This window comes from Rosa rugosa, chromosome 6, assembly GCF_958449725.1.
Source record: "Rosa rugosa chromosome 6, drRosRugo1.1, whole genome shotgun sequence".
In the NCBI taxonomy this organism is placed as follows: Eukaryota; Viridiplantae; Streptophyta; class Magnoliopsida; order Rosales; family Rosaceae; genus Rosa; species Rosa rugosa.
Window position 1 is genome coordinate 20,854,015 of NC_084825.1, and position 23,814 is coordinate 20,877,828.

General features: G+C 38.6%; 3 protein-coding genes across 3 annotated transcripts in view; 1 reads left to right on the plus strand and 2 right to left on the minus strand.

Moving 5' to 3' along the window:
- The first annotated feature begins 1,211 nt into the window (after positions 1-1,211).
- Positions 1,212-8,422, plus strand: LOC133717599 (kinetochore protein NUF2 homolog). Its single transcript, XM_062144317.1, has 11 exons — positions 1,212-1,440; positions 1,522-1,737; positions 2,369-2,459; positions 2,549-2,728; positions 3,828-3,917; positions 6,086-6,193; positions 6,682-6,735; positions 6,956-7,070; positions 7,187-7,344; positions 7,489-7,584; positions 8,000-8,422. Exons 1-11 carry the CDS (start codon positions 1,277-1,279, stop codon positions 8,042-8,044), a joined length of 1,317 nt encoding a protein of 438 aa, XP_062000301.1. The 5' UTR covers positions 1,212-1,276; the 3' UTR covers positions 8,045-8,422.
- Positions 8,423-8,639: 217 nt separating this feature from the next.
- On the minus strand, positions 8,640-9,302 carry LOC133716362 (uncharacterized). Its single transcript, XM_062143073.1, has one exon. It carries the CDS (start codon positions 9,300-9,302, stop codon positions 8,640-8,642), a length of 663 nt encoding a protein of 220 aa, XP_061999057.1.
- A 14,130-nt stretch (positions 9,303-23,432) lies between these two features.
- The window catches only part of LOC133716363 (probable leucine-rich repeat receptor-like serine/threonine-protein kinase At3g14840), an 11,310-nt gene continuing 10,928 nt past the window's right edge, over positions 23,433-23,814 (minus strand). The window contains exon 20 of the mRNA XM_062143075.1: positions 23,433-23,794. Within this exon, the coding sequence (XP_061999059.1) occupies positions 23,433-23,794 (362 nt within the window). The remainder of the gene's footprint in view (positions 23,795-23,814) is intronic.

The following is a 23,814-nucleotide window of genomic DNA, read 5'->3' on the forward strand; positions in this document are numbered from 1 at the left end:
TCATTATTATATTAGTGTTTATGATTAGCCCTTGGCTTTTTTGAAACATATAAATTTATGGACTAAATTCTGCTTACTACCCTGTATTTTCAAGGGTTCATCAGTTCGGTCTCTGCACTTCTAATTTAATCAGAAAAGTCCTTGCACTCTCCAATTTCATCAAATCGATCCAATCTGTCACTATTCCGTCAATTTTCGGGGAAAATTTCCAAACTACCCATTTGCATTCACAACACTAACGCCTCGGCGGGCTGCCTAGTGATGGGTAGTTTGGGAATTTTCCCTGTGAGAAGGTTCCACGTCAGCATTTTAACAACGAAAATTGACGGAATAGTGACAGATTGGATTGATTTGATGAAATTGGAGAGTGCAAGGACTTTTTTGATTAAATTAGAAGTGCAGGGACTGAACTGATGAACCTTTGAAAGTACAAGGTAGTAAGCAAAATTTAATCCTAAATTTATTGTTTAGATAGAAATTGTTTACTCATTCAATTGCAAAAAAAAATAAACATTTATGGTGAAAGTTAACAATCTTAGTTGCTTGTCTTTTTATTTGATGCAATTAAAGGAGTAAACAATTTATATTTACATTAATTATTTTTACAGGGATGATGTTATTTAATGGTTGTTTTTAACTTTTGAATAGCTATATCATGAATTTAGACTACTAAAGATATACAAATAAGAGAAAATGTGGACATATAAGTGCATATACTAGTATTCACCTAAGAGCATCTTTAGTATTGCTAGCTATTTTTTAGTCAAATTTTAACCAAAATAGTTTGGCTAGTCATTTTAAAAATATGTTTGCATTAGTTCTCTATATTTTAGCTAGATTTGAATTTTTATTATTTATTGAATGAAGAGAAAATTATTTAAATATATTTATAAATTACATAGAATGACTTAAAAGTAATATTTTAAATTAACAAAAATAATAGAGAGTCTTATCTCGCTCTCTATATTTAGAAGCGAAATAGCTAAAAGTTAAAATAGAGAGCCACTTAGGAGTCTGATGTAGCTACAAAAATTGATAAAAAACTAAAAATGTTCTCCAAAATAGCTAAGAAACACTGCTAAAGATACATCAAAAAAAAAAAAAAAAAAAATGCTGAAGTATCTTTGTTGAGAGGGAAAACGTTCTTTCTTTCTTTGGTGAAAGGGCGGGAAAACATTCTGTTTATTTTCTCTTATTTTCAAATAGAAAAAATTGACTGCATTTCAAATCGAAGTCTTATCAGAATCTCAGATAGAAGAAGAAGGAGAGGACAGAAATGTCGAAGCTGGTATACCCAAAGCTCAGTCGCACCGAGATCGTCACAATCCTCGTCGAGGCTCAGATCATCGCTATTTCCGAGCAGGATCTTCTCAACCCGAACCCGGATCTCATCGCCGACCTCTACACCCGGATCCTCACCACCTTCGACTTCCTCCCCGAGTAATTTCTCTCTCCCTAAACCCTAGATTTCCCCATACAAATTTGTATTTGAGATTGAAAAACTTGGGGAATTTTATGCAGGGAAGATGAGCAAGTTGATTTTGATGCCTTGGAGCTGCTCGAGAATCCGGATTTTCACGACAAGTCGGCCCGGAGCATCAAGCTGTACAACACACTGAAGCAAGTGGTGGCGTTATTGGATTGCCCTAAGAAATTTATCTACGCAGATCTCATAAGACCCGACCCGAATCGGACCGAGGTTTTTCTGAGTGCCCTTCTCAATTACCATGTATATAGGTACTAATTTATTTATTTATTTAGTGTTGATAGAATATCTTACATGTTGTTCTAGCTTGTATTGGAATCACTAGTCACTGCTTTCGAAGCGAAAGTCATGCATATGATCGGATGAAATAATTTGGTAGTAGAAGTGCCTAATCGAAATTAGTGATAAACCAAAACTACTGTGTGTTTTAGTGAGTGATGAAAGATCTAAAGAGAAAGATGAAAGAAATTTCATTGCTACGTATTCCTTGATCTAGGTGAAATGAAAATTTTACTGAGAAGTTTGGAGTCACTTGAGATGCCTCATTAGTTGTAGGTTTAAATTGACTCGGTGAAGGGATTGCGCTTCAAGAAATGTGTTGGGATTACTTTGTGCCTGATTTGTAAAAATTCATTTCATCAAATACAGTGAGGATTTGATCTATTTAACAAAGGGCTGTATGAAACTTGTAGATTTTTTTTTTTAAATTCTCTGTTCTTTCTTTTTAGAGTTTTTAGCTCTGTTCTTGTCTCTTCAATCCTCATCCATGAGTAGAACAGCAGCCCAAGAGTTTAGCTCTGTTGTTGTCTCCTTATTCCTCATCCATGTACATCTATAAGAACCAAGCTATCTTACTCGTTGTTTGTTTACTTTTAATATCAGAGAGACAAGAATAGATCTCGTAGCTAAAGTTGTGGATCAATTAACCGACCTTGAGAAGCAGCACATATGGTGGGGCGGTCAGGTTTCTCAGGTATATTTTGTACAGAAAGGGTATCTTTAATAAACTAAACGTTTTAGTATTTAACTGTGCATCAACATCACTAAATGTTTGTTTTGCAGTGGAATACTGAGATTGCACACTACAAAGAAACAAGAGAAAAGGAGTTACCTCTTGTTCAGGAGGTAGATTCCAAAGTCAAAGAATTGCGCCAAACCATATCAGACCTTAACCTTGATCAAGTGAAACTGAGAACTTCTATTAGGAAGTTAAAGGAGAAGGCTGCTGAAATGGATAAAGAGGTTAGATGATTGGCTGTTAACACAGTATAGATATGTGGTAAATAAACAAAAAAAATTTAAACACACTTCCAGGAAAATTGTTGTAATTGCTGATGGATATCTTGTAAATTTATGACAAACAAGCTTAGAAAGATGAATGATCTTTTAATGAAGATTTCTAGAGTAAAGGAACTCAGGTCTTGCTTACCCTTAATGATACCCACCAAATGTGATTTTCTGCTCTAAATATCTCATCTACTTTGTGTTTTATGTGTTGTGTGGATTTTATGTTTGAGCGAATCCTTTGTCTAAGGTTGGGAATGTCTCTTGTCTATTTACTGCAATTTATCTTGCAAAGATGTTGTGTCATTTGTATTGTGTGCACTAATGTGGGTGTATAATCTAATGCTGTAACCTTTGGGTGGGTAGGAGGGGGAGTAGTGGGTCCACATCTCAGTCCTTTTTGAAGAAGAGTAAAACAGAAATTAACACTAAAACAGAACATACATTCTTCCATCTCTTTCACCTTCCTATTTCTATTCTCCCTTTAAAACGTAGTTTCACATCTCATTTTCTGTTCTCTGGGGTTGCAGTGTTTTCACTGTAATTTGGGTATTTTGGGCTAGAAAGGAATCAAGGGATCTTTGATGATCATAATGGAGGGAATTGGGGAACCTTTAGGAGAAATTTAGATTCCTGTCAGCTTTGTGGGCTTCTGTTTCAGTTGAGTTTAAGGACTGTACCTTCCCCTCCATTGTTCTAGATTGGAAGCCTGTGGTTGTTGGAGCTCTTATGTTTTTGGCCTAGGGTTTATCTCGTTCTTAGGCTACTACAATTGTAGTCTTTATGGGTTATGTTTTGCCTCCTGTAGCTAGTCCGTGAACTTATTGTCCAAGGCCTTGGTTCTTTTTTCTGTTTCGTTTTTCAATAAAAGGTTGTGTGAACTTGTGTCTTCTCCAACAAGAAGCAAAAAAAAATAAAAAATAAAACTTCTAGGCTTTATATGTGGGTGTCTATTCAGACTATGGGGTGAATGATATGCGAAAATTATGTGGATTTGTTATCCAAATATAGTTGCTTTCCTTTATTTTTGTTCTTTTGTCTTATTCTGTTTCCCCAGATGTCTGATGCTGATTTTGATCTGCTAAAAAGTGATTCGGAAAGACAAGAGTTTCGTTCAAAAATTGTTCATTCACCAGATAAACTGCAGGTACCTTTTCTCTTCAAGTTGGATATGGTAAATAGTATTTTGATTCTTGAATAATACTACATTCCTGTTGATTTGCATCCGCACTCCAACTGTTGTAGTTAACAGTTTGTAAGTTTCATGCTGTCATGTTTTGGAAACCCATAATGATATCTTTTACATGGTACTGAGTACTGAACATGATAGGAGATGCATGAATTTTTTATCGTGGTTACTTTTTTCCCCTGGACAGTGGAGTAGAGATATTTCCATAATTCCGTTAGACGATAGTAGGTTGATGAAAATTTTGAATTAGGGGCTCATCCTATGATGCACGGATACGTGAATTTGCCTTCGTATCCCGTACCGATCAGGGATATGGGTACGATACGGCTCGGATACGCTCGGATACGCGGATCCTGATTTTGGATACAGTTTGGATACGTCCGTATCCTTTGCGGATACGTAAGTATGTAAATAAATCGGATACGTGGGGGTAATACTGACTTTTTACCGCTCATCTCTTTTTTTGTTTCTTCTTTAGCTTTTCCATAAACTTCAAATAAAAGTGTACAAAGAAAAGAGAATTCTCTCTCTCTCTCTATCTACCTTCTGAGAAATTAAAACTTTCTTGGCAGGACATATGATTTCAGAATCTTAGATTTTTAATCATTGTGAAATGGTATCAAAGAGGAAACTCAAAACCTAAAATTTTACGTATTGAGTCAATTATGATCCAATTGGAAATGACATCAGTAGCTCTTAAAATGTTTGGGAAGAGTCCCAGGCTCTAATGGAAGAAATGTGCACATATGCAGTGGTCTTAAACTTATGAAATTCCTATGTATCTGACTATCTGTAATTCTGAGAATTTGCTAGGTGTTTGATTCTGACTTGAGAGACAACATATGTATCTTTGAATATAGCAAAATTTTTGAAGTATAATCTCGTTTCAATATGCTGCCTTTTGATATCAGATGCTAGTCAGTTCACAGATAGATAACCTGATTCAGGTGTCTCTTTTGCACCACACATGATTGGAACCTTTTGTTTTATTGCAACATTTTTTTTATATGGAAACAAATCAGTTTCTCTCGCTAGAGGTGTGATAAAGAATCAAGAAATTTGTATAAAAAAGGAAGTAGGCATTTTTTACAGTATATCTCACTTGAAATGTGAAGCCTTGGCATACAATTTACAATGTCCTAGGCTTCAATCTCCACCTATAGCCATTTAGTTTTGGTTGGGTGCTCTAATTACTTTGTGGTATCAGAGCATGTACGTGTTATTCCCAATGCTCACATGTGCTTAGCACCACCCAGTCTCCACATGTTTGGCTTGAGTCACTGCACATGTGGGGGGCTTGTGAAGTCTTGCCTTTACAGTTTGGGCCTCTCCTCCTGTAGCCAATTGGTTTTGGGTAAGCTGCTCATAAGGTCTTTCAGTACTGACTTTCCAAGTTTCCTTTAACAAAATCCAAAGTGTCATAATTAGAGTCCCCAAGGCCCAAACAAATGCATCCATGGGAAGAATTTTCTGAGCTTTGGAAGATTCCGGTCTCCTTGAATAAGTCACTGACATATTTTATTTATGGTGCTTGTGTAGAAGTTGACATGTATATGATTACTTAATCATTAGTCCAGAAGTTTATTGACTTGCATTGCCAATAGTCCTTCTCGTTCCTTGTAAAAACTTGTTGGAGTAAAGAGTAATTATGAAGCTAACAAATCTGGAGTCTTAATATTTGTATCAAAAAAGGACATTGGGACTTCTGATTACTAATATGGATAGTGGGACGACATATGGAAGACTATATTAAAATTTTATTACATCATTTCTACTGAGATCTGGTTTCACTACCTACTATGTGCCTTCAGGTTACTGCAGTGGTCCACCATAACCAATCTGGAGACCCTTACCCTATACCCCCCTCACTTGAGACATTTTTCAATTATCTATTGTATTTCTATTTTTTAATTGCTTAATCACATATTATCCTTGATCTCATTTTATGGCTTTTCCAAACTAGGTCTTTTAAGTTTTTGTTTCTTTAGCTTCCTATATCAACAGGATATATGTTTCATAAGTTATTTGTGTAAGTGTGTCGTTATATCTCATCTTAGTTGTTTCATTACCTGCTCACCAGATTTAGCTTTGTTTAATCAACTAAACCATCACATATTTCCTTGAAGAGAACTTTAGCAGAGAAGAAATTAATTAGAGAGAAGGCTACGAGTGATGAAATGTTAGCCATGCAATCTTTGAAGGAGAAAACTGCTGTTGATGAGGTGTATGCAAAGGTAATCTGTTTATTATTCAGTTTTTATTCTTGCCTCTGCATGCTGTTCTTTTGTAAGTTGATCTAATCATTTAAAAAACTATTCTACCTATATATAGCTCAAGATTAGAAAATCTGCGTAGGCTTGCATATTCCAAATTGTCTTAACTTATAAGTTGGTTGCTGGTAAAATTCTTGGTTAGAAATATATTTATCCTCAAATATTACAAACAATTAGAGCCATTGATCACCATACATATACTGTAGATTCAATTTCTACTTACGTTTTTCTTTTCTCAGTTGTTTTAACCCTTACATTTTTACATGTTAGTGATGTACTAGTTAACTGAGTTCCATCTCCCTTCACAGAAAAGAAAAGAAAGGAAAACATAGCTGTGCACTTATATCTTCATCTTGACATATATACATCATATATCTCATGCGTGTTTGAGAAAGAGTCCGCTGGTCACTGCTATGTTTTATTGATCATTTTTCTGTGCTTATTCTCAGGTTTCCAAGAAATTGTTAAAACACTTGGCCCAGATGCATGCTATACAAGAACAGGTATGCTTTTAGTTGTGTACTTATAATGATATGCATATATGAAGTGCTTGTAGTGGTGTTTAAATTTTGTCTTATTGTGACTATGCAGCTTAGGATAGGCACAGTTTTACTGCTTCTAGTAATAAAGGATTTTTACTGTGTTGAATTGTTTATTGATGCGGTGCTAGTGTTCATGGCTTAAATCTGCAGTTCATAATACTGCCACTTTTGAATTGTTAAGGTCAATTCTGCTAAATCTACTAGTAAAGACTACAGGGCTGTAAAAGAAAAAATAAGTGATGATGAAGTCCTAAGCAAGGTTCTTCATGATGAACTAATGAAACAGCAATCAAAAGGTAGTTTCTAATATTCATTTATGTTCCTTTCTTTTCTGATCCTGCTGATAAATTAGGCTTTAGGGTAAATGGGTAGTAGTGCTTTGGAGTTTAGTGCTCTTTTTCTTTTTCCTCAGTGAAAGAATTGAATGATTTCAAAAAGAAGTTAGAAAAAGAACGATATCTCAAGTTTGAGGAGGCTAGTAAAGAACTGAGTAATGTGAAGCTGGAGGTGGAATCTAGGAGGTGTGTGCTGGAAGCAAGGCAAAAGAATGTTGAAGCTGCAATAGCAGAGGTATTTTGTATGTTTTATTATTATCTATAGTGGTTTTTTGTGTGTTTTAGACCATGTCTCTCACTCGAAAGTATCCAGTGAAGTATTCATTTATTTTATTTTTTTGGGTAGTGTACAATAATGTTTTAGCTATGCAATTGGCAGGTGGAAACTATAACTGCAAAGACTGCATCAGTAAGAAAATCTGGAGCAGCTGATCAGCAACAATTAGCTCGTCGAAGTGAGGAGATCACTAAAGAGGTACGTACTTGGTCATTAGTCTTGTTTTCTTGCCTTGCTCAACTAGCTTAAAAGTTACTGAATAATATTTTCTGCCATACCCAAACAGGGGAAAGTTGAAAGTCCTTATTTTTCTTTCGTTAATTATAGATTTTTTTTTTAAATTTTTTTATTTGGGAATCAGATTCAGACAGTGGAATATAGCTAGGTTCTGCTACTTAATTCTCTCTCTATTTTCCCTTTTAGTAAAACTACTTCCCTGATCTTTGACCGGGAATTATTTATATGAAAACTAAACTTGATATGTCCTTAGTGGTGCCCTTCTGGAGTTAATACAATTTTATGATTTGCTTGATTATCTTATGCACCTTGGTTGGACAATTTTTAAATAGTTAAAAAGAAATCGTTTAAATGTCGTGGACATGAATGGTTGCAGTTGCACCAATACTTATATTCAATTGGGATCTTGCTCCAATGTTGATGGAGAGTCAGAAGCTATTGAGCATGGAGCAGGTTCTTCTGGATTTGTTGGCTAGTTTGACTGCTGAAAGTATCTTAAATATTCTGTTCAAGAGCCCAAAGCATCCTTGCCTGATGCAGTCCTCCCCCGCTGGGTATGCCCTTATCACTGACTTCTTCATCCCTCAAATGTAAAAAATGCAGCTTCAGTTGCGACAAGTAATGGTATGATGCCTTTACATATTCACAGTGGATCTAGGGTGTGTTTGGTATGGCTGTACTTTTAAGAAAAACTAGTTTTTGCTTATTTTTTAGAATAACTGGCTGAAAATCAAAGCAGCCGAGTGTTTGGTAAACTAAATTTTTGTAAGTGTTTTGAGTTTGTAGAATGATCAATTTGGACATGAAAAAAATATTTTGCCTTAATAGTTTGGTAATATAATGTAGTTCAAGTGCTCTTGTTATGTTCTTATAAATTTTTCTTTACTATCAATTTTTATAAATCACGGTGATCATATGATTAATATTGAACAATTTTAAAAATAACTTATACAAATATGAGTAACATTAATAACAATTGGTTTCTCAATTTTTTTTTGTTTGAGGGGAATGAAAGACTAATTCATTGATGGAGAATCATTACAATAAGAGATTAGACTAGCCTCCACAGACGGAGGAATACATGAAAAGAAATCTATCTGACAATCAGCATGCTTGGCCTCGTGAGCCAAGATGTGAGCCACACCATTAGCCTGTCTTCCAACCTTGAGGACATGAGCCTCCTGTGCTTTGTGCAACAGAACCCGCAAGTCTGCCAACAGAAAACCCAGTTCCGAAGAATCCAAAGAAGAGGATAGTGCAGATACCAAATCCAAGCAATCAGTCTCCACTAGCAAAGGTGTAAGATGATTATCAACAGCTAACTGTACTCCCAAGACCAATGCTAAAAGTTCCACATGTCTAGCAGAATGAGCAACTATGATAGTATGTCGAAACCCATGAAGAAAGGCCCCGATATGATCTCTGAATACTCCACCTAACCCCGCCGCCCGACACGAAGTTTGATCAAAGGCTGCATCAACATTCAATTTGATAAAACCAACAGGGGGTTTCTTCCACTTTGGAGGCGTCCTAGCAGCCAAACCGGACTTGGGAGTAATGTGAGCTACTTTATACTCTTCTAGCCAACCTAAAGTCATTGGGACAAGCTGTGAAACCTGCTTAAAATCGCCCTCCCAAACTTTTGCATTCCTATTTCTCCAAGTTGCCGAGAGGATCATTAGGGTAGAAACAAAAATTGTCTGAGGGACAGACGAAAGCCAGTCAGCAACATTTGTGGGGTTCGAAACTAAAGGGAGGTTGGCCCCCTAAATCCAGCCAGTCGCTTGGGGACAATCGCGGACCGCATGAATAGGAGTCTCGACTTCTTCATCACAGAGTAGACATTGGGTATCCAAGTCAATACCACGTTCACTAAGCCTACTCCGAGTAGGAAGAACATTAGAGGCTGCTTTCCATGCACAAATCTTGACGCTACCTGGAACTGGAGGTTTCTCATTAGCATCAAGTAATCATAAAAAATATCTTAACACCTACTTGACATGTCACCTGAATTTTTTCCAATGTGGACGAAATGTTTATCACAATGTGCATGCCTCTGTATATAATTATGAAGTGTCATGGTGACAATGACAATCTTCACTTGCTTCTAAAATGAATAACCTTGCATTCCTTTAAAATCTTCCACTTTTTTTTTTCCAAACTCTAAGGCCTTGTTTGGTTTGTGGAAAGAAAATCAATTTCTTAGGAAATTCTATGGGAAAGAAAAACAAATTTCCTACTAACTTTTCTTTTTGTTGTTTGAAAACGTTGGGAAAGCAAGGAGAAAATGTTTTTTTTTTTTTTGGATGAAAAGATATTCATTAAAAAGATGGAAACTAGCCCAACCATAGACAAGAAAGCCAAGAGGCTAAACTGAAAAGAAATAGAGCCCTCATAGTCAAAGCCCCACAAGGCAAGACAGGAGGAACTACGGACGCAACAAACAAATGGACCAGACTAAGACAAATCAAAGTAGAAAAAACAAGAACACAATTGAATGGAGACATCAGAAGCTTCGTCGGAGTTCTTCAGCCGCCACAAATCCAGTATCACCAATGTCCACCATGGCTGTCGTAGCTGAATTTGTAGTGTTTGGTTTATGTAAGGAAAGGAAACAAAATCATACTAATATTCCATTTATATCTTTATATATTAAAAATATATCGTTACACAAATCAAACTTTTTAAATAAAATTGTCAATAATAATTTTCAACAAGGATATAAATGTACTTATACTATGTAATTAATGTAGGGAAAGTGAAAGGGAAAATGAATCATTTGGAAGATCATATGATTCATTTTCCCTCCCCTATATTCTCCCTTCTTAAAGGAAAGTTGTTCCTTTCCAGATGGCCACCAAACATTGGAAAGGAATAAATTTCCTTTCCCAAGCCCTCAATTCTGCGAACTAAACGAGGCCCAAAAGTGTGTTATATAACTCCTCTAAGACCTCGTTTGGTTCATGAAAGGGAAATCAAATCCCTTGTCTTTCCCGTGGGGAAGGGAAACTAAAGTTCCTGTCAGGTTTCCTTTCCTGTGTTTGGTTAGATACATCATTTTCATTTATTGGTTCTTGCCTACGGTATTCTTGAAAATGTTGTCTTAGCGTTTTATAAGGTCCTAAAAACTCATTCATTCCCGATTCTACAACATAATATTTTCCGGTCAAATAACAAAAATATTAAATTTTACAAAATTTCATTCAAAGTATCAAAAAATTTTCAAAAAAAATAACTATAATTAAATATACCACCCGGTGGAGGTTTAGGAATATTCATATCGAGATTTCGAAGAACCGATAGAATTACTCTTGTATCATGAGCATATTTTTCTAGGCCTGGCCTCGGGTCGGGTCGGGCCCAAAATTTGGTGAGATCGAGACCGAGCTCGAAACAATTGGTCCGGGCCGGTTCGGACTGTTTCAAAAATGGAAACTAACAGAAACCGACCCTAAACGGGCCGGTTCGGTCTTCGGGCCCAAAATCCAGTTTCCCAGCTTTATGCAAAATACACACAAAAGTGGGTGAGAGGCGAGGTTTGAACCCCCGACCTCTTACACGAGAGCCTTGCTGCCAACCACTGAAGCACCAGATGCTCTCAATATAAGTTGTGCAATGTTTATATTTATTTCATCCTGGGAGGGAGAAATGAAACAAAACAAAACCCAGAAGTCCAGAACCCTCTTTCACTTTCTAGTTTCTACTCTATTTCTTTTCTAGTCGTCTTCTTCTTCTTCTTCTTCATATCTTCTTCTTCTTTTTTTCTTCCTCCCCAATCCCCATTATGACAGACATATTATGACAGACATCTCCATCTGCTATCTGAATCAGCCATGGCCTTAGAAGTCAATCTTCAGTGAAAAACCTTAAATCTAGATTACTCACCGAATTGAGTTGCGAAGAGCCGAGATGGCGACGGGAGAATCGAAACGGCGGAGGCGAACTTCTGGAGCTTCGCATCCAATCAAGGACTCACTGGCGGAGGAGGATTTCGGAGACGGAGAGTGGTGCAGGAGCTGGTAATGGACGGAGAGAGAGAGAGAGAGAGAGAGAGAGAGAGAGAGAGAGAGAGAGAGAGAAGGGTGAGACCGTGAGGGAGGGACTGAGGGAGATTTCAGCTGGTAATCTGGGTTTTCAGAAATTGGTAATCTAGGGCTGAGATGGTATCGAGAGAGAGGGAGGTATGTGGCAACTGATACAAGATTCGGGTATGTTCGGGCTTTCGGTCCCTCAAAATTTGAAACCCGAGACCGAACCGATTATATGCATTCGGGTCGGGCTTTAAACCGAACCGAAAATTCCTATATTAGGACCGAACCGAATAGGGCTTTTTTCCTTGGTTCGGGTCGGGTCCTCAGTCTTTCGGGTCCAGACGCCCACCCCTAGATTTTTCCCAACCCGCATATGCAAAATTAAATTGCATATCAAAATTACATACCGCTATAACATTTTGTGTTGGTATTCCTTTTCTACCAATGAACGGTATTTGATTTTAAGGAGACATTGAAGCGGGAAAATGCGCTCCAACAATAGCACCCATGCAATCCTGAAAACAATGATGCTATTTGTCAATGAATATAAACAATTAAATTTAACTAATAATTTATAAATAAGTAACACATGACAAATATCTTAAAATGTGGCATGTATCTCTTATCCTTCATTATCTCCATTCTCTAGTGCAACACTATTAAATTTAGGATCCAACGCCTTGATAATTTCTTTACATAGTTCACATAAAAGATATATATAGTTTCTTCAAATATCTACTAATGGTCTCACCAGAATGTTGAAACCGTTCTTGTGCCGACTTGTTTCCACATCCATGTCCTAACATATGTAATAGAATTCCTATTACATCAATATGATTTGTTCTGTTTGAACCAACACCCTAAATTTAACTTCCAAATCACTACATAAACGATAAAATACGTCCATGTCAATTCTAAAGTCATTGTAAAGTGGACTTTCGATATCTCGTAATACTTCCATTATAGACTTATTACCTGTTTGAGAAGGATATTATGCAAGGATTTTTATGAATATAGTTCACATAATAATGTTAAATGAGCAGAAAATTTAGTTGTGAAAGCTGAAGCAGTCATAAGCTTCCCTACCAAGTATGTCTGGGACCTGCGCAAACCCTCCCCTTTCGGTGGCCGGAGGTCCATTGGCTTTTAGGCATCTGCCAGCCCCAGAGATGTAGCCAAACACACTGTCATTTCATCTATAGCTTCCATTGTCGTCCCTGTCTCGAAAAAAACTAGGGCTTTGTCTATCTCACGCTCGTGCGGCTAGAGTTTTTAATTATACCAAATCGATGGAATAACTAAATTGTCTATTACCAATACACTTCTTGTTTTAAGTAGATCTGCTAAAACACTGTGTCGTGTCATAATAAATTTGTTTTATATATTCATCGTGGAACATGATAACAAATCGTTAAGCTAACATGTGGAAAATACTAAAACCAAAACTGAACCATTAAATTTTGTGTTAACTGTTAAACCTGTTAACTAAATCTTATACTTAAGAATCTCATAAACTTAGAGTAACACAAAAAGTACACATAAATCTAATAAATTGGAGAACTTTATTTTTTTGAAATTTGAGAATAAAAGTTGTTGTCTTGAAAATTTATGAAGGAGTTACGATGAAAATTTAAGTGTGTTAATCCATCATTCATAGGTTAGAAAACAATTAAGAGAGAAGACGGCTACTAAGAATCTTGGAAAGTACTTAGATTGTACATAGTGATACTAATACACTTCTTAGTCTTGGATTAGTACTATTAATTGCATTTAATCTTTTGAGTTAAACCAGAACACCTAATAGGTGGTTCTGTTGAAAAATGTCGCTGCAATAGTAGGCAACGAGCCATGCAAACTTATTATTATTTTAACATGCATGTTATCAAAACAGTTTATATATATTCCAATCACATTCTGACCCAAATTAATGGACTCATTATGGTGGTGGTGAAACTAGTTCTCTGAAATATTGGATCATGCTTTGTTAGAATTTCCATCTCCTTTTCTCTTTTATATGAGGGGAAGGAAGCTAAATAACAGTTTTGATTGGCTTATACTTGGGAGAGTCTCTCCCTCTCACCCTAGCAAACCCTAGGCCAGTGACAGCCATTATTTTGTACCCAGATCTCCATGTAGGCCTTCAAAATTCTAGATTGGAATTGTAGAGGCTGAATAACACGGAAAATTAGGATGCCCTCGTTAGTATTGTTCGCCAACAAAACCCTAGCCTTGTGAACCTTTCTGAAACCCTAGCTTCACCAGATATTCTGACCACTGTTCGACGTCATATAGGATTTGATGGTGTAGTTTGTGCACCAAAAGAAGATGACTGTCGTGGTTTGGCTCTATTTTGGCACAATGAGGTTCCCGTTCATCTTAGGCACTACTCTGCTAATCATATTGATGTGGAGGTTGGGGCTCTAGGGTCTGCTGGGGTCTTTCATTTCACAGGAATTTACGGTGTCGCTACAACAACAAATCACACTATTACATGGAACATGCTGGGCACCTTGGCGGCTTAGAGTCGCTTGCCATGGCTTGTCGCTGACTTTAATGAGGTTCTCAATCATGCTGACAAGTCTGGGGGTCCTCCTCGCTGGGCAGCACAAATGGCTCACTTCTGTCAAGCTCTAGTTGACTGTGAGTTGCTCCATATGGGCTTTGTTGGCCCTCGTTTCACGTGGTCAAATCGATTTACCAAATAAAGACTTGATATATCGAGCTTGCCAGATTGTACAATAGAGAGAGAGCTCTAATCCTTTCTCCATGTGCATCACACTCCCTCTTAGCAGGTTCGATCATTGTCCTTTACTCATTGAAGTTAACCCCGAGCCACCTGTTAGGAATCAAACCCTAAAGTAGTTTTGATTTGAGGAGATGTGGCTACATCATTCAAATTGCTTGAATGTTGTTCAACAGGGATGGTTGCTCCCAACTATTGGGGAGCCAATGTTGCTGGTTGGTAAGAAAATTAAGCAGACAAGTCAACTTTTCTTGCTTTGGCATTCCAGTGTTTTCCAGCAAAGACAAACGGAGATGAAGTTGATCCATGGTAAGTTAGAGAGTTTGATGAAGCAGAGTTTTGAACCTTGTCAATTTGAAGTGTAGAAAGCCTTATAGTTTCGTTTGAATGAACTGCTCTCTGCTAATGTTGGAGGTAGAGATCAAGGATCCAGTGGTTAAAAGATGGTGATCGGAATACTACCTTTTTTCATCGACAAGCCTCAAACAGAAGATGTTGAAATCATGTTAAATGTTTACTAAATGAGGAAGGGCAGTGGACTTCTAATCCTAAAGAAGTTAATGATTTGATTGTCAAGTATTATGAGTCTATCTTTAGGGCATGCAGTACTGATCCGGTAGCTATAGAGTCGGTTATAGCATGTTTGCAGCCAAAGGTTTCTGCAACAATGAATAAATAACTTACAGCACCTTATTCTGATGTTGAGATAAAGAAAGCTCTGTTTCAAATGCATCCATCCAAATCTCTGGGGCCAGATGGGATGTCTCCTTGTTTCTTTCAGAAATTTTGGAGAGTTGTAGAAAAAGATTTTTGTATGGCTGTTAGAGAGGTTCTTTGTATAGGTCAGATATCTCAGGAGTCCAATTTCACTCATCTCACTTTGATTCCGAAGATAAAAGAACCTAAATTAGTCTCTGATTGCGTTATGCAATGTGGTTTAGAAAATTGCTTCCAAAGTCTTGGCAAACAGGTTAAAAGTCTATTCTTCCCCAGGTCATCTCACCTTTACAAAGTACTTTTGTACCTAGCTGATTGGTATCTGACAACACTCTGGTGGCAACTAAAATTGCATATTTTATGAAGAAGCTCTGCAGACAGGTAGATGGATTTTTTTTTCCTTCTTTAAAGCTAGATATTTCTAAAGCTTGTGATCGTCTAGAATGGCATTACTTGGAGGCAGTCCTTCTTAAGCTAGAGTTTTGTTCTGATTGGGTTAAGATTGTGTTGGCAACAGTGAAGTCAGTTAATTACCTAACAGTGAAGTCAGTTAATTAACGGGGCCCCTACATGTTTCATCTTACCTACTATAGGTATTCAATAGGGGGATCCACTTGCTCCGTATCTCTTCATTCTCTGTGTAGAGGGTCTTTCAGCTTTGATTTCTTCTTCTGCACGGGATTGTTAAAGGGCTTACTATGTCTCCTACTGCACCCACTATACATCATCTATTGTTTGCAGATGACAGTTTCCTTTTTAAGAAGCTTCAGTAGCAGAATGTCAAGCTTTCAAGAACCTTTTAGCTTTGTATGCAAGGGCCTCTGGTCAACATATTAATTTACAGAAATCAAATGTGGTTTTCAGTGGTAATGTTAGCCTACATAAGAGAAATCAGTTGGCGGCAATCTTGGGTGTTGAATGTGTTAAGGAGCATGGTCTGTACCTAGGGCTTCCTATACATGTTGGGCATAATAAGATGGCCATTTTTGCCTACTTGAAGGAGCGGCTCACAAAAAAAACTCATCAGTTAGAGGTCTAAAATCCTCAGTGTTGGAGGCAAGGAATTGCTCATTAAGGTAGTTGCTCAAACTTTGCCAAACTATGTCATGAACTGTTATGCTTTACCAAAATCACTTTGTGATGATCTTCAACAGCTCTGTTGTCAGTTTTTTTGGTGCAATACAGATGACAAACATAAAATTCATTGGAGGTCTTGGGAGAGAATGTGTCTTCCAAAAGAACAAGGAGGCATGGGTTTTAAACATCTTCATGCCCATAATCTTGCTATGCTAGCAAAACAGGGACGGTGATTACTTACCCACCCAAATTCTCTTGTTGCTCAAGTCTTTAAGGCAGTGTATTATCCTCATGGCTCTTTTCTCACTGCTGACATGGGTGAGAGACCATCATACTCTTGGAGGAGTATTATGGAGGTTAGCTAGACCAGTATTGCAGGCTAGGTTATCTTGGCGGATTGGTAATGGTGCTTCTGTTAGTATATGGGATCATGATTCGATACCATCTGTTTCTCATCGCTCCTTAACTAGGCCCCCAAATAGTGTTTTTGAGAGAGTTACTGACCTAATTAACTTGGACACTTGGTCTTGGAACGAAGCTACTATTCATTTGTGTTTCGAACACATGTGACGTCTCAGGTGCTCTCTATTCCCCTTAGTCTGCATTATGGTCATGATAGGGTGGCTTGGAAGCTACATAAGAAAGGGTTTCTTTTCGGTGAAATCTGCTTACATAGTAGCCTGTGATTTCTCTATTGGCAGTATTTTTGCCTCATCTTCTAATGAGGACCTGTATGGTCTGGTTTGGAGAGCTTTGTGGAAGGCCAATGTAAAGAACAGAGGAAAAGATTGGAATAATCTATTTGTATTTGATGATTCTTTTACAGTACAAAGGTTGGATTTATACAAAGACTTTAGACTATCTAAGGTAAGAACTAATTGTGTGATTTACAGAATATATTGGTTTGAAAGCAGATATAAGAAACGGTTAACAATCAGAAAATCAATAGACTTTGATTTAGGATCTGTCATTGATTCTCAGAGTAATTGGAATTGAAGTACTGATCAATGCAATGACCTGCAAGCTGGACTATATCTTTCTTGGTTATCATTCCCCCGCAAGCTGAGAGGACGAGCACGGACCGGAAGCTTGGATGCAAGAAATTGGAAACGCTGAGTAGATAAGCCCTTGGTGAAGATGTCAGCTGTTTGGTCAGCAGTAGACACATAGGAAACTGCCAGCTCTTGTCGAACAACCTTATCCCTCACATAATGGTAATCAACTTCTATATGCTTGGTTCTGGAATGGAATACGGGATTGGAGGCCAAAGATATAGAGCTGATATTATCACACCAGATCCGGGGACATGAGAGAAATACATTAAGGTCACGAAACAGAGACCGTAGCCAAGACAACTCAGCAGCTGTGTAGGCAAGCTGCCTGTACTCAGCTTCAGCACTAGACCGGGAGACTGTTTTATGTTTCTTTTAGCTCCAAGAAATCAAGTTGGGACCAAGATAAACACAGAACCCACCAGTGGAATGACGATCATCCGGATCACCGGCATAATCGGCATCCGAATAGGCAACTAACTTGTGAGAACCTGGCTGATAAACTAGACCATGATTAAGAGTATACTTCAAATACCGTAGGATTCTCTTGACTGCCACCCAATGAACATTAGTTGGTGAGTGCATGAATTGACACACTTGATTGATAGCATAGCAAATATCAGGACGAGTGAGAGTGAGGTACTGTAAAGCCCCAACAATACTGCGATATTCAGAAGGATCCTCTAACTTGACACCATCATAGACACTAAGCTTCTTGCCAGATGAAACAGGTGTAGGATAAGGTCTAGAATCATGGAGCTTGGTCTTTTTCAACAAATCCACAATATATTTATGTTGTGTCAGATGCAAATGATCACCATTATAGACAGCCTCAATACCAAGAAAGTAATGAATAGAGCCCAAATCTTTCATAGAAAATAAGGAGTTGAGATTATGAATGAGGTGTGATATGTGAGAAGAGTTGTTACCCGTGATCAATATGTCATCCACATAAATGAGAAGAATGATATAGATGCCTCTATTTTTGAATGTGAACATAGAGTAGTCAGCCCGTGATTCCAGGAAGCCAAGTTCTTCTAAGTAATCCGAAAAGCACCGAAACCAAGCCCGAGGGGCCTGTTTTAAACCATATAAAGAACGGCGGAGCTTACAGACATGTTGTGGGAATTTAGGATCGACAAAGCCAACAGGTTGCTTCATATAGACGTCCTCATTGAGATAACCATGGAGAAAAGCATTTTGGACATCTAACTGTCGAATTGGCCAACGATGACTGACTGCAAGAGCAAGAACTAGGCGAATAGTGGAGTGCTTAACAACTGGACTGAATGTTTCAGTATAATCAAGGCCCTCTTGCTGATGAAAGCCATTGGCGACGAGTCTGGCCTTATATCTCTCAACACTTCCATCTGATCGTTTCTTGATTCGGAATACCCATTTATTAGGAAGAATATTCATTGAGGAGGATGGTGGAACTAAGAACCAAGTACCTGCCTGTTGCAATGCTTTGAACTCATGATTCATTGCTTCACGCCATTCTGGATACTTTGCAGCTTGTGTATAACAAGTAGGCTCAAGAGGAAGAGCGAGGAGAGTAGAGTGCATAGCATATTTGGGATTGGGCTTGCTAATTCCATGTCTGCTGCGAGTTACGATGCCTCCATGATTTTGCACCTGTGACACCAAAGGAGAGGATAACAATGGTGGAATTGGATTGTTAGTAGGGAGGGAGGTGGATGAATGGGGATCAGTGTGGGTAATTGGTGATGCATCTGTTTGGGAAGAGGAGGGCGAAATTATTGTGGGAATACTCTGATTTGGGGGAGAAGAGGAAGATGGAGAGTGAGATTGAGAGGAATCACCAAAAGTAAGAACTGGGCGTTGTGGGTTGCGAGTATAAACTTGTAAAGACGGTGTGGGTGGTGGACGTTCATGGGCTGGAGGAGGAGGAGCGTTTGCGGCAGATGGGGAAGAAGGGTGAGATTGACGTGGAGGATCAGATATACGTGGAGAAGGAGAAGGAGATGGACTTGGGCCTGATAATGGGTCAAAAATTAATATGGACTGATCTGTTGAGGAATTAATGGAGGAGTTTGAAGTGAGATTAGGTTCGGTAAATGGAAAGCTGGATTCATCAAATAACACATGACGAGACAAATAAATACGACCTGAAGAAGGATCAAAACAACGATATCGATCCTTGATGATTGAGTGAATAACCCAAGAACACACAAGGTTTGGACCGTAACTGTAATTTTGAAGAGTTATAGGGACGAAGATAAGGAAAACAAGCACAACCAAAGACCTTTAAAGAGTGATATTGAGGCACACGATGAAAAAGTTGTTCATAGGGAGAGGCATAGTTAAGAACTCGGGATGGAAGACGATTGATGATATACACTGCCGTATTGAACGAGTCAACCCAATACGTGGATGGCATATGTGCATGGGCTAAAAGAGTGAGTCCAGTGTCAACAATATGGCGATGCTTTCGTTCAGCCAAACCGTTTTGTTCAGGGTGTTTTGGACAAGAAAATCTTTGGAAGATTCCATTAGTGGATAAATAGGATTGAAAAATATGACTCTTGTACTCACCGCCTTCATCACACTGAAGTATTTTGATAGAACGATTAAATAATTTTTCCACGTGAGTACGAAAGGTGATAAATAATTGAAAAACTTCACTCTTTTGTTTCATTGGATAAATCCAAGAGTATCGGGAATAGTCATCGACAAAGAGTAAATAATATTTAAAACCTTGATGAGATAATAGAGAGGAGCACCAAACATCCGAATGTATTAATTCTAATGGGAAATTTGAAACAGAATCTGATAATTGATAGGGAAGTTTTGTAATTTTCCCTAATGGACATGATTGACAAAAAGAGAAGTTGCTGGATCCCAATACTGGAACAGCTTTATTAGACAATACTTTAGATACTATAGTAGAAGACGCATGACCAAGGCGAGAATGCCAAGTTTCAGCGGAGACACGAGAGCCAACATAAGCCAATGAACGAGAGACTTTGGATGTTTTTGAAGGAAACCGTAATGGATAAAGGCCATTTTCACTCTTCCCGTGGTAGAGCATCTTCCCCGTCTTCAGATCCTTAACACAGAAGTAATTAGGATAGAAGATAAAATAACAATGATTATCAATAGTGAATTTGTAGACTGAGAGAAGATTCGTAGATGCAGAGGGACAATGAAGAATATCATTGAGATGTAAAGAAGAAGAGGAAGAATTAAGCTTAGACGAGCCAATGTGTTTAATAGACAATCCAGAATCAGATTTAATTCCACCAAGATTATCAAGACCTTTATAAGATTTAGGAGTATCAATATTACCTAGGTTTGGTGTCACATGAGAATTGGCCCCGGTGTCTGTCAACCATGTTTCTTCAGAAGGAGAGTGATGAGCAGTCATGGCATTTAGCCGAGAAGATGGGACACGACCTTCATAAGACAAATTTAGCCGGTTGAAACAGTCAATAGCAGAGTGGCCTGGGCGAGAGCAGATTTGGCATTGAATGCGACCAGTATTGAAGAAGGAGTTGCCATTGTTGGTAGTGGTACCTGGGGCTGGACCCAAGATGGAAGACCTACGAGACCCAGAGGAGCCACGAGAATGAGAGAACGTACCACGCCCTCTAGAATGAGCAGAATTGGAATTAGTCATTCCATGAGAGTATGATCCTCCACGGTTGGAACCACCACGTCCAGAGATGAATGTGTTCCGACCTCGTCCCCTAGATTGAGTGGCATGAAGGGCATGGATTCCTTCGGCAACAGCAGGATGAGCATATTCAGAGACGCGGCGTTCCGCACTAAGGAGAAGAGCTTCAAGGGCTTCATACGTGATAGGAGAATCACGTGCTTGAGCGGAGCTGACTGTTGTTTCGTATAGGGGGCCAACATTGGTCATGACAATGTTGACAAGATCCGCATCAGGAACAGGAGAACCGGCAAGGGCCAAGTTGTCTGCAATGGAATTGAGTTTGTCCAGGTAATCTGAGATAGACATAGTACCTCGAGTGGTGCGAAGGAGGTCGGCTCGGAGTTGAAGAACACGGTGCTGTGATTGAGAAGCAAATCGGGTAGCTAATGCAGTCCACGTAGCATGCGAAGAGGTGGAGCGTGCGACAGTTGAGAGGACTTTGGGAGTAAGAGAACCATTGATCCAACTGAGGACCATTTGATCTTGGAGAATCCAAGGCTCGAAGTCCGGATTAACTTGATCAGTGAGCTGGCCTGTTTTGTCTTTTAGGAAGCAAGGGGGACACAGATTGGTGCCATCAACAAAACCCCATAGTTTTCTACTTTTCAGAATGGGGGTGATCTGGGCAAGCCATAGGGGATAGTTTGTTCGGTCAAGCTTAATGGTGAGGAAGTTGGAAACAGAAGGAGTGTTTTCAGTGGAGGATGAGGAGGCCATGGGACCGGAGATTGGAAAAAAAATAGAAATCAGGCTCTTGATACCATAAAGAACAGAGGAAAAGATTGGAATAATCTATTTGTATTTGATGATTCTTTTACAGTACAAAGGTTGGATTTATACAAAGACTTTAGACTATCTAAGGTAAGAACTAATTGTGTGATTTACAGAATATATTGGTTTGAAAGCAGATATAAGAAACGGTTAACAATCAGAAAATCAATAGACTTTGATTTAGGATCTGTCATTGATTCTCAGAGTAATTGGAATTGAAGTACTGATCAATGCAATGACCTGCAAGCTGGACTATCAAGCTGGACTATATCTTTCTTGGTTATCATAAAGTACATAAGGGAAAATTACAATCTTTGGGTGGAGAGCAGTACATAATCTTCTTCCTACTTGTGTTGCCTTGTCAACTGAAGGGTACTCAGGTGATTTACATTGTGTTGTTTGTTCTACTTGTGGAAACTATGGAACACCTGTTCTGTCAGTGCAACTTGACTAGAGAGATCATAAGAGCTCCTCCTTTTCCCATCCAATGTTCTTCATTATCCTGGAAAGACTGGTTCTTGGAAAGAGTCAATTCTATGACATCAGAGTGCTTTGATAAGTTGCTTAATTGTTTTGTTGTGGAGTATCTGGAAGAACATGAATGAGAAGAAGTGGATAGACCGGTCTCAAACAGGGCCTGGAATTGTGGCCTCTGCTATGGCATGGTTTGAGGAGTATTCCCGGGCAAATTGGGAGTCTGAGGCCATGGATCGAAGTAGACCTATAAGTCGGAAATTGTGGACGTACTGCACCATGGATGATGTCCTTAAACTGAATGTTAATGGGGCTTTTCTTCCTTCGATTCAGTATGGGGGTACATGTGGAGTTATTAGGAATGCTCAAGGCCATTTCATTGCTGCATTTTCCTACAGGTCAGACTTTGTCAGTTCTTCTTGCACATTGAATAGTTGGCTGTGAAGTATGGGTTGGAGTTTCTGCTAACTATGAATATCACAAAGGCTGTGGTAGAAAAGTGATTTTTTAGTTGCTGTCCAGGCCATTAACTCTTTGGCTGAAGACTTGTCTGATTTGGGAGCTTTGATATCAGATATCAGAGACCTTATGGCTACAGTAGGGGAAGTTACAATTTGCTTTGCTTCTAGGCAAGCAAACATGGTTGCACATCGCTTAGCTAGTCATAGTTGTGATTCGAACATTCACCTCGAATGGTTTACTAATGCTCCAGAGATTATATTGGATGCCTCATGTACGATCATAATCGTATCTAGTTAATAAAACTTCTTATCCTTTCCAAAAAAAAAAAAATGAAGGGAAGGGAAGGAAGTTAGGCTTTCACACTTTGTTATTGTAGAAGTATTAGAATCACATAAGCTGCCACGTAAGGTGAGACGCTGGTGGTACCTAAAAAGATTGTTCACCTGGAATTACTCTTAGAATAAGGAAGACAATCTTGAACTTTAGAATAAAAGTTCTTGGGCTCTAAATATCTAATCAATCTATGGAAAGGTTTGGACTTTTCGAGAGAAACTGAGAAAATGGAGTTGACTGTTGATAGGAATGGAGGCACGGTCGGCCTTGACGCCCTCTATAAAAAATCGAGTATTTTTTTTGGTCAAGTATGGAGACAGACAACATTGTCCATGCCTCCATGGCAACACATGTGGGCAGTCCCATACGATATGCTATGTTGGAGAGAAGAGGGGTTTATTATTATAGGAGAAATGTTCTAATACGAAAAACAATATGTGACATGGTGTGTTTGATAATTAATCTTCAACTTAACTAGAATAAACTTTATAGAGCTCTGAAGACGTAGTAGCAACAGAAGAACCCGTCCATGGTGCATCTGATGAACGAATGAGGCTATGACTTCCACTTGCGGAGCTCCCTTGTGCAGTACTGTGATCAAACTGCTCTTCAAATGCTCTTAACCTCGTCATTTCATCACCATGGATACTTGGATCCAGAACCACTTCTTCCACGGCGGTCCGCCCTTCAAGCATACTCACTACTTCAGACATGATAGGCCTAAGAGTAGCTGTTGGATTGGCGCACAGTAGAGCTACTTTGATCATTCTAATCGCCTCTTTCTTACTGAAATCGGACCCCAACCTCGGATCCACTAGCTCCAATAAGTTCCCTTTTTGTTGCAAAACAAGG

What these genes read in the sequence shown, in the direction of transcription:
- LOC133717599 (XM_062144317.1), top strand. Translation starts at nt 1,277, where the DNA reads ATGTCGAAGCTGGTATACCCAAAGCTCAGTCGCACCGAGATCGTCACA. An exon ending in CTGCTGAAATGGATAAAGAG is followed by an intron (nt 2,729 to 3,827) that starts GTTAGATGATTG and finishes CTGTTTCCCCAG; the next exon opens with ATGTCTGATGCTGATTTTGA. An exon ending in ATTCACCAGATAAACTGCAG is followed by an intron (nt 3,918 to 6,085) that starts GTACCTTTTCTC and finishes ATTTCCTTGAAG; the next exon opens with AGAACTTTAGCAGAGAAGAA.
- LOC133716362 (XM_062143073.1), bottom strand. Translation starts at nt 9,302, where the DNA reads ATGATCCTCTCGGCAACTTGGAGAAATAGGAATGCAAAAGTTTGGGAG.